Source organism: Gracilinanus agilis, chromosome 4 (assembly GCF_016433145.1).
Source record: "Gracilinanus agilis isolate LMUSP501 chromosome 4, AgileGrace, whole genome shotgun sequence".
Lineage (NCBI taxonomy): Eukaryota > Metazoa > Chordata > Mammalia > Didelphimorphia > Didelphidae > Gracilinanus > Gracilinanus agilis.
The window spans coordinates 27,395,229-27,406,615 of NC_058133.1; the positions used below are offsets into that span (position 1 = coordinate 27,395,229).

The 11,387-nt window shown below is 38.6% G+C and overlaps 1 protein-coding gene across 1 annotated transcript in view; it reads left to right on the forward strand.

The window, feature by feature from the left end:
- The window catches only part of LOC123245810 (calreticulin-like), a 37,299-nt gene extending 32,561 nt beyond the window's left edge, over positions 1 to 4,738 (forward strand). The window contains exons 8-9 of the mRNA XM_044674810.1: positions 2,259 to 2,351; positions 4,487 to 4,738. Of these exons, the coding sequence (XP_044530745.1) occupies positions 2,259 to 2,351; positions 4,487 to 4,738 (345 nt within the window). The remainder of the gene's footprint in view (positions 1 to 2,258; positions 2,352 to 4,486) is intronic.
- The last annotated feature ends 6,649 nt before the right edge of the window (positions 4,739 to 11,387 follow it).

Here is an 11,387-nt window from a genome sequence, read left to right on the forward strand (position 1 = left end):
CCCTTCTCTCCCTTCCCCCCATCTTTCTCTCCATCTCCGACTCTATTTTTGTCTCTCCTTCTTTCTTCCTTTCTATTGCTGTCTCTGTCTCTCTGCCTCTGTCTCTGTTTTGATCTCTCTGTCTTTCTCTTCCTCTTTCAAATGGCTTTCAAATATAACACTCATTTTTGATGCTGATCTTGCTGCCTCTGGAAGGGAAAGAAGGCTGTAGTCCTGAAAAAGCCTCTCTGCTCCCTATCCAGATTATAAAGTTGGATGGGGCTTAAAAGCTGGGGCCAATATAACTCACAGAAAATCACACTTACCTAAAGAATTTGGGGTTCCTATACCCACACACTCACCCCTGAACTAAATTGACAGTGTTTCTAGGGCACATGGTAAGGTTGAAGCAGTTGAGTAAAGATGTCACTTCTCAGATTTAATTCAGATCTAACAGGAGGCAACGTAGCAGGACGGAGAGCTTGGCTCAAGCCTCGCCAGCTGTGTGACCTTGGGCAAGTTAACCTGTCAGAGCCCATGTCAGATCCCTGAGATTGTCAGTGGCAGCAAAGGAGTGGGTGGAAGGAGTTTCTTCAGCTGGAAGTTCCCTAAACCAATGAAATCGTGGGTCTAATCAACCAAAAAAGGCAGCATCACTCAAAACACTGGAGAATTATTTAATGGAATTAGATGAACTAGAAAGAAGCAGGTAGATGGAGAAACCAAGATGGCAGATAGTTAACTATCAGGAGAGCTCATTTCATCATTGGGAGAACCCTTGATTTTGCCTTTGGGTGCAGCCCTTAGGAACCCTATGAAAATGGTTGTGACCAAATCATTCATTACCTTTTGACCAAACTGGATCCTAGTTCTAAAATAGGAAGGGACCTCCTTTGTCACTGAGTCTAATCCTTTCATTTTGCAGATGAGGAAACTGAGGCCCCCCCTAGAAATTAAGAGACTTGCCCAAGGTCACATAGGCAGGAAGAGCTGAGCTGGCATTTGAACCCAGGTCCCCTACCTCAGATCCAGGCCTGTCCACTGTACCGTGATGGCTAGAGAGGGATAAGCCTTTCTGTAATGAGCCAGGCTGGTTCTCAGCTGATAGACACAGCGGTAGCCCTGCTGGCATACTCCCAGCCTCACCAGCTTGGGAAGCTGCTAATAGAGCCTTTGAGAACCAGGCTCACCTCTATACCAGGAGGGGGCATTAGACCAGGACTTTAGGGGAGGCAGAATGGTAAATGAGCACTTTTAGAAGCTGTTTTTTTTTTAAATACCAAAAGGGAACTCACAGTATAAGATTTCATAATACATTCAAAATGTACAAAATGTGTTAATAAATAATAATTTTCAAGATAATCCAGCATTACACAAAATATAAAATTATAAGGACCAACTAGGTGGTTCAGAGGATTGAGAGCCAGGGCTAGAGACAGGAGGTCCTAGATTAAAATCTGGCCTCAGATATGTCCTAGCTGTGTGACCCTGGACAAGTCACTTAACCTCTATTGCCTAGCCCTTACTGCTCTTCTGCCTTGGAACCAATATATAGTATTGATTTGAAGAAGGAAGATAAGGGTTTAAAAAATGAAACTACAGAAATGGAAATCAATGATATGAGATCTCAGAGCCTCAGAACTGCAGAAACCTCAGACATCATGTCCACCAACCCATACCTGGTCAGGTTGTCCTTCTGTAATATCTCCAATCAAGAGTCGGTCAGTCTCACTATAAGACCCCTGAGGATGGGGAGCTTACTACCTCCCAAAGCATCCGAGATGCCTTGGGATAGTGCCGATTGTTAGGGATCCCCCCTTCACATCCAGCCTAAATCTGCCTGCTTGCAACTTCTCTGGGTTCTGCTCTTGGGGGCCAAGCAGAACAAAGGCGAGCCTCCCTCCACCAGACAATCCTTCACATCCTTGAAGACATGAACACAAGCTCAGAAAAGTGTGTTAAGAGAAAGTCTTCCAACAGATAAATATTAGGAGAAAGGGACTGGCAAGATTTGGCTGCAATATGGCATATGGGAAGTAGAGCTGAGAATGTGGGCAGAGGGAGACCCAAAATCAGCCAATACAAGGACCTCTTGACTGCAGGCCAAGATCTTGGCCTCGTGTCTCCTCAGCGCCTAAGCGGCTTTTACAGCCTCTGAAGCTATTGTCCAGTGGTTCAAGAAGGATATTTGTTGTCTTTGAGAAAAACCAAAACCATTTCTTGAGGAGCATCGCATCCAAACTTACAATTATTATCCTAAATATCTTTTCTTCCAACAGGTAAAATCTGGTTCGATATTTGACAATTTCCTCCTGACAAATGATGAAGAATTTGCAGAAAAAGTTGGAAATCAGACCTGGGGAGTAAGAAAAGTAAGCTGAGCCTTTGGTCATGGGCAAGTTCTAGTAGGATTACCTAATTATAATTTAATTGCTTACCACACCTGGAATTATATGTTATAACCAAAGAATTTATCACTCAGTAACTAGTTTATTGCCTTGAGCCTACCTGTGCTAACTGAGAATACTTTTGGGAGAGACCCTTTCCTGTAATCCTAGGGGATTAAAAAGAAATATGTGTATGCAACATTTGGTTTTTTTTATTAAAAGATGAGTGTTGAAAGCCAAGAGGTTCTGGGTTCAAATAGGATCTCAGATACTTCATAGCTGTGTGACCCTGGGCAAATCACTTAACCCCCATTGCCCGGCTGTTACTGCTCTTCTGCCTTGAAAGCAATACACAGTATTGATTCTAAAATGGAAGGTAAGGGTTTAAAGAAAAAAAAAGATGAGCATTGGACAATACAATCCACTAAACATCCTTAGTATCAATTTGTGTATAATATGATTCCTTTTATTAAAATTGAATTAAAAAATCAAAATTAAAAGCAATTATTAAAAATTCAATTTAAATTTATTTTGTTTTCAACTAACAAACGCTTTTTTTTCTCTCTCCCCCCACCCCTTGCCCTGCCACCACAGGAATCCTAGCCTTTGGGAGGAAGGGGAGAAAAACAGAGCCCATATAGCTAAATCTGCATAGTCAAGTAAAATAAATTATCCACTGGCCAATTCCAGAAATGCATGTCTTATTTTGTGTCTTCATTCCTTTGTCAGAAAATCAGTGGCACAATAATGAGTTTCAACACATAAAGTATTATTGTAATTTCTCTATCACTCCCCCTAAGTCCTCAGTAAGAGTTTTGGTTTGTCTTTTCATTCACATTCAACAATTACTATGCCCTTCAGTCTTCTAATACTTTTTTTTTTTTGCTTTGCATTATTTAAAGTAAATCTTTGTGGATTTCCTTCTATTCCTCATACCTATTGATCTTGTTTGAATTACACTATTCTGTTTCATTAACAGACCATATTTTATTTAATCATTTCCAGATTCTTAGATATTTAGGAGATTTCTGGGTTGTTGTGTTCTGGAAATGTTTGTAATGACTTAGGATAACTGATATAAATAGCTTTGTTTTCAGTTTTGCTTGTTTTGGCTACACTTTCAAGCTCTATTACCAACAAAGGTAATTTGGTATAAAAGATAATTACTGGGTCAAAGGCTAAGATTATTTTTGTAACTTTTACATAACTTTTATTTGTAGTTGTGTGTAGAGAGCCAGCTTGTTCTCCAAAAAGATTATGCAAGTTTACAATTCCACCAACAATGGATAAGTGTGCCTGTTCCTTTCTTTGTGGACAATTTGTGAATCAATAACACCTCAATTAATTCACTAAATAATTGTCACATTCCTTCTGTGCAAAAGGCACTGTGTTAGGTATTAGGTATACAAAGATATTCTCTTAGATAACTTATAAAGGGAAGGATAAATACAGGAATCACTAGGCTACAAGAGAAGGAAAGATGCATACTAAGGAGAATTTTAATAAGTATTATAAGAAATCTGGGGAGGAAAAGATTGCTTTCTCCTGGAGTTACCTGGTGCTGGTCTCCTCCCATTTCCCCACCCCTCTGAAAATGAGTGCCATTCTGTAGACCCCTTACAATGTAGCCAAGCTGTCAAAATTTCCACTACAGGTTTAGTTAGAGTTATTTGTTCATTGAATAATCTAGCTCCTACTATGTATAGGATATTGGGCACTGTGGGGAGATTAAGATAGTTAAGGTAGTTGTTACCCTGATGTATAAAATGGAGGAGGGGAAGGGAAATGATACAGCTATATAATACTATAGAACATAACTCTACAATAACTCTTATGCAATATATAACACAAGAACCAGAGAGAAACAAGATGCTCTACAACATAACAGTTCTTGCCCTTATGGACTATATAATGAGTTGAGAAGGGATAGGAAGAAGATATTGCTTCTGATCTGAGTGAGGGGGGAAAATTAAGGAAGGCTCCCCATAGGAGGAAACAATGGACCTGATCTTGAAAGATGGGTCGCAGCTCAAAAGTCAAAGATGGGAGAAGTAGAGAATTAGAGGTGTCCAGAATATATACCATCTCTAAATTATATGGAAATTACATATTCAAAACAGGACCCAGAAAGGATATGGAGGGAAGCCTATGAAGCAGAGGAAAAGAAAAAACAGCAGGAGGAGACCAAGAAAAAAATGGAAGCCGAAGATGAAGAAGAGAAGAAATATGCCGTGGAGGAAGAGGAGGATGAGGATGAGGATGAAGATGTTAACCAGCTTGAACTAGAAAAAGACAAAGAGCTGAAGGAAGAAGAAAACAAGGATAAAGGAGGGAATGGGACCCCTGATGTAGACATAAAGGATGAATTATAGTTGTATTTAACATAGTAACATATAGTCAGTAGTTAATGGGCCATTGTTAACTAGGCTTGAGAGTTCATTTAAAATAGTACAATAACAAATGCAGCAGACATTTATTTATTTATTCATTAATAAATTTTTTATTATATTTTTTCCAGATTACATATAGATATAATTTTTGATTATTGTTTTTTGACATTTTGTGATCTAGGTTCTCTCCCTCCTCTCCTCAAGATGGCAGTTAATATGATATAGGTTATACATGTGCCATCATGCAACACATATTTCCATGTTTGTCATGTTGTGGAAGAAAACACATATTGCTTATTATACAAGAAAAAAAACTCATGAAGGAAATAAAGTGAAAAATGGTATGCTTCAATTTGCATTCAGACTCTGTCAGTTCCTTCTATTGCAGTGATTAGCCTTTTGCATCATGAGTCCCTTGGAGTTGTTTTGGATCCTTGCATTGCTGATAATACTTGTCATTCATGGTTGATCATCTTATACTATTGATGTTACTATGTACAATGGTCTCCTGGTTCTGCTCCCTTCACTTTGCTGTCACACTTCATAGAAATCTGTCCAGTTTTTTTTTGTTTTTGTTTTTGTTTTGTGATCATCTTGTTCATCATTTCTTCTGGTACAACAGTATTCCATTACAATCACATACCAAGACTTATTCATTAGTTACCCAATTTACGGACATCCCTTCAGTTTCCAATTCTTCAGTACCACAAAAAGAGCTACTATTAATATTTTTGTAGATATAGGTCCTTTTCACTGATCTCTTTGAGATATATACCTAGTAGTACTATTGCTGGGTTTAAAGGGTAGGCATAGTTTTACAGGCATGGGCCCAAATTGCTCTCCAGAGTGGAGTTTACAATGCCACCAACAGTGTATTAGTGTCCCAATTTTCCCACATCCCTTCTAATATTTAGCATCTCCTCTTTTTTTTTTTCATTTTAGCTAGTCTGATGGGTGTGAGGTGGTACTTCAAAGTTCTTTTCATTTTCATTTCTCTAATTAATACTGATTTGGAGCATTTTAAAATATGACTAAAGATAGTTTTAATTTCTTCATCAGAGAACTGCCTGTTCATATGGTTATATGATCTAATAAAGTCTTACTACTACCTATTATGCTCCTTAGATGCACTATTGAGACATCACTCATAAAATGGACAGGCAGAAACTGGTCCTTGATAGGCAATTTGTGCTCTGCCAGGAATTTACCTTAAGCCTGGTGTTCTTGACTTGTGCTTAAAAGTAACCCTTTCCAGAGGCAGCTACATGGCTCAGTGGGTAGAGTACCAAGCTTGGAGACGAGAAATCAAATCTGTCCTCCGACATTTTCTAACTGTGTGACTCTGGGCAAATCACTTAACCCCAATTATCTAGCCCTTATATTACCTATTCTGCCCTGGAATAGATACTTAGTATAGATTCTAAAACAGAAGGTAAGGGGAGAGAAAGAAAGACAGGCAGATAGACACCCTTTTCTCTTGGTCATGAATGGTGCGTGACACCTTTGGGTCAAACATTTTTGTTCAATTATTTAAATTTTTACAATATCAAATATCTAACAATAAAGGGAAAATCTTTGAATAAGTCTCATAGTTTCTTTTATGCTTATAAGTCCATGCATTTTCAATTCTTATATTTCTGAATCATAAGACCTGCAGGAAGGGGAGAGAGAATCCTTTCAGCTCCACCTGTGTACACAACCAGCCATCCTGCCCACTGCTGAGGAGCTACTTCAAGACTATGTGCCAGATGCTATACTAAGTGAAAAATATACATACATAGATATGTAGCCCCATGGATGGATGGATGAATGGATGGATGGTCAACCAGCATTCAAGCACACATTTTGTACCAAATATTATGCTAAGCAATAGATAGATAGATAGATAGAGATGGATAGATAGATAGATACATACATACATACATACATATACATAGCTAGATGACTGGCTGGAGGGATGGACATATGGATGGAAAGATGGATGGATAGATGACCAATCAGCACTCAAGCATACATTGTGTTCCAGAAACTATGCTAAACAATACATACATACATACATACATACATACATACCTGATAAATTCCTCAGTTTTGGGGGAGTACAAGGTGGAAGTGTTTGAAAGGATTCTCTTTCCTGGTCATTCTTCTTCATCTAAATACAGAGGAATAAGGGGACATCTGGGTGGCTCAGTGGATTGTGAGCCAGGACTAGAGACAGGGGACCCTGGTTTCAAATCTGGCCTCAAATACTTCCTAGCCACACGATCCTGGGTAAGTCACCTAAGCTCCATTGCCTAGCCCTTACCACTGTTCTGCCTTGGAACCAAAACCCAATATTGATTCCAAGACAGAAGTTAAGAGTTTAAAAAGAAAATGAATTTTAAAAAATAAATGCAGAAGGATAGTAACTGAATGTGTGAAAACAAGAAAACAATCAACAGGCAACTGATTGCTTAGCCAACAGCATGAGCTATAGAAATGAGACAGACAGATCTCCATATCTTACGATTATCTCCTGCCTGCTCCTGTGGTAAAATAATCTTGAGGGCAGGGCAATCTTCCTACAGTGGAAGCTGCTAATTTCTGTGGGATAATTCCCTATTTGACAGCCAATTTAGCACTGAGATACCCAAGTTAATATAGCCTCCATTCTTGGTCTACAAGGGTTTCTGTTATAACTGTTATTCTGGGGAATAATTGCCCTGGAGAAGGAGGAGAAAGAATTCTAATCACTCACTCCCCTCCCCACTGCTATTTCTAGAAGCTTGACATCATTGCTAACTGGACCCATCTTTTCAGTTTTGCCAGCCAGCCTAGGATTTCTGAACCAGAAGAAGCTGATTACATCATGGCTAATTCCCTAAATAGGATGCTAGTCACAGTAGGGAGCAGTACCTTGTTGCTTTACAGCCTTTGGAAAGGGTTTTATAATTTATGGGTAATTTTAATACCCCAATTCTTTATGGAGCTGTTTAAGATGTATGATTCACACCAATGGCTGACTATAACCATTGGCAAGCTTTAGCTTACATACCAATTGGAGGGGCAATACTGGTGTCAATGTTTCAGGTTTATTGGGTTCTGGGAAAGTTAATTGGGCATAATTTTGGCAAGGCAGAGGATACCAACCCAGTTATTGAGATACTGAAACAACAAGTGAAACAACTTATTAAAATAAATAGGCAAATAAGGGAAAGCAAAGAACAAGATACTAAAACTATTTTACAGCTGGAATTAATTGAAGGGACTATCCAAGACGATACTAAAGAAAAGGCCAAAGATACACACAGTGAAGAAGAGACAAAAGGGGCTGAGACTGCTGCTGTAACCAACCTGCCTATAACAGATAGGACTGTTGTCCAACATGACTCGGGGATCCTACATGTAAAGGGGTACAAGCCATTTTCAGGGGCGGACCTAGAGATCTTAAAGAGGAGGTTCCAGCAATATTATTTAAATACACACAAGTCAATAAAAGAATTTAAAAGGGCTGTACATCTCTACAATCCTACTTTTGAAGATGTGGAACTGTTTTTGACTGAGCTATACATCCCCAGTGAAAGGGCAAAGTTTATTGCAGAGACTAGGAGCAACCCCAATCTAGCCTCTTGGCCAGAGCAATACCAGGACCTTGAATTATCATCCCATGCTAATATGGCATATTTAAAATGTAAAGAAGATTTAGCTAAGGCAATGAGGATCCATGCACATTGATCAAATGCATGGGGCTCATTTGAAACTGAGGCAGGGGGACGATGAGCATCCAAGCCTACATCTTGATAGAATTTTAGAAGCAGGAGAGACCATACTTGGATTTAAGGAAATGAATGAAGATAACATCCAGCATATTAGGAGACAATTTGTGAAGGGCAGTGCAAGTCCTATTCAAACACACTTTCATTTGAATTGCTCACAGTGGGAATCACTATCTATTGAAGACCTTAGAAAAACAGCTTCTTATGTGTATGAGTCTAGAGAAACAGCCCAAAAAATAAAAAAACACTGATAAGGACAAATAAAAAGATAATATTATTGCTGAAATGATGAAACAGCTCAAGGAGGCATAGAAAGCAAAAGAAATTGAAGAGATTAAGAACATGGCTTTGCAAACACAAAACCATAGAAGCCAGAATAGACCAAGACAATCCTATAGCAACAACAACAATGTCAAGAGATGTTATTTGTGTCACAAATTAGGCCACACTGTTAGGGATTGTCACTACAAATCACAAATTAATTTTAATAACCAAAAGAACTATAATAATAACAACAGGAAAAACACCTTTTACTATTCCAGATACAACAACAACAACAACAACGACGACGACGACGACGACGACAGTGACACTAGATATAGTGATAGTGTAAAATCAAGATGTTGTGACCATAACTGCTCCAATTTCAATAGTTCCCCAAGTTTATCCAAGATGGAAGAGTATGTGAGCTAAGGAGAAAGACCATGTACTAGCTTATGAACTGAGGAAGCAGTGTTAATTGTTGAAGTAAAAGACAAGGGCTATGGTAGTGATAAGTCAAGGAAAAGTAGAAAAGAGAAGCTGGGAAATGCAATAATTAGTTGTGGGCTTGGTGATATAAAACATAATTACAAGGAAAAGACTGAGGAAGAATTACAGATGGAAGATGATGTTATAGAAATAAAAGAGAGAATCTATGGGATGGAAAGCAGTAATTTAAGAACTGATGATAGAAAAGCATTTACACCTATACAAAATCTTGATTTAAGCTTAATGGAAGTAGCACTGCTCAGTTCTGATAGTATTGGAGAAGATACATCATTGAAAACATCAAATACTAATATTCAACCTTTACTATCATTGAACACATATTTATCACACAAGCTACAATTTGAAACATCAATAACTATTAAGACTGTGGATCAGTTGAATCATTCAATAGTACAGCAAGGCAGAACAACAAATGAACTGAATTTAACTGGGTGTTCTAATAAGGATCTCATGGAGACAGACATTGAGAATAAGGGAGATAAACTCCTGCAGACCATTGAGAAGGAAAGTGCAAAGTTCTCAGTCACAGGCCAACCTTTTCTCCTTTAGTAGCTAGAGAAGCTGAAAGAGAAAGTGAAAAGTCTAGCTGCTGCAATAGCAAAGAGACCCTGTAGCTGGATCCAAAGGCTGAGGAATTCTCACCAAGATCAACTATACAGGGAGTTTTAAATCATAACTTAGCACATTTTCAAGCCTTTGGAGTAAATTCTGAGCCAATGCATTTAAAAGAATTCAATTCAAGAACTGTCAGTACCCAAGAGAGAAACATAATGACACAGATAGGAACAAAGAAGAAATCTGAAACAATAACTTTGTTTCCTATGCAGAGTGCAACTGAAGTTAAGTTTCCTGCTACTGACAGGGAGTCTATGGGTCAGGCACAAGAAAGAGGCATGGACTCACAGTTGTAACAAATGAAATTTATATAGAAGGATATATATAACGATATTAGGGTTTTATTTAAAGCCATTTTGATAATAAAAAAAACCACATGCCTGCTAAGATCTAATTCAAATACCCCGCCATGCTTTCCCCCTGGCTTCTTCGTAGGAAAGAGCGGGTCCCAAATCAAGTTCTGAGTCTTTATACTTTGTCTACGTAATCACTTCCTGCCACCTGTATTACGTAAGAGGAATCATGGGAAATGTAGTTTTCAAGTCCCCTAAATGTCCACAGGAAGTTTATATCATGGATCTCAATATTAAGACCCCCAAATTTCCAATATTACATAGGATTGGGATGTGATCATGAATTAACAACACATTCCCAATTCAAAATAAGAATTTCCTTTAATGCATACCTCTCCTGAATCTAACTTTGCACAAACTAGGCAAATTGTGTTCAGGGAAGAGCAAGACACTTTACCTTACTCATGGTCTGAGACAAGGGAGATATAGAATGACACTGATAGGCCCATCAGCAACTTTTCTGCATCAAGCTGCAATACAGATACACAGACAGAGGCACAAAGAATCCAAACAGCCAAATTTAAAGGGGACATACTACCATTACAACCAAAGAGTCCTGAGCCAGTACAAGCAGAAGTCCAACAGCAAAATCAATGGGACTTAGGTTGCATTGACATAGAGGCACCTCTGATACCTGTCAATCAATCTGCTAAAGACAAAGAGCTCTTAGTTATGATGAAAATAGGAGAACAAATCTATCCAGCTTTGATCGACACTGGTGAAACCAGATCTGTACTAAAAATAGCACTAGAAGATTGTAATTTAATGGGGTCTGTGAGAGTTAAAGGAGCCACAGGGCAAATGGAGTTGGTGCCCAAGCTAAGATCAAAAATGGTAAAAATAGATCCAATGCATTTAGAACATTCCTTTCTATTGATACCAGGGTGTCTAACCAATCTCTAAGAGAGAGATGTTTTTTGTAAATTATGTACAACTATTCAATGTGACAAGTCAGGCCAAATATTCCTACATTTATCCAAACAGTCACTCAAGCACCATCCCTTGCTGTTCCTGGGGCAAGTGGAGGGTGATGAGGAAGAATATCATATGGGGAGTATTTTTGAGATCCCTGAAGATATCCCAGAAGCAGTTTGGGCAAAGCATTCCACTGATGTAGGAATTTTAAAATCTGTGACA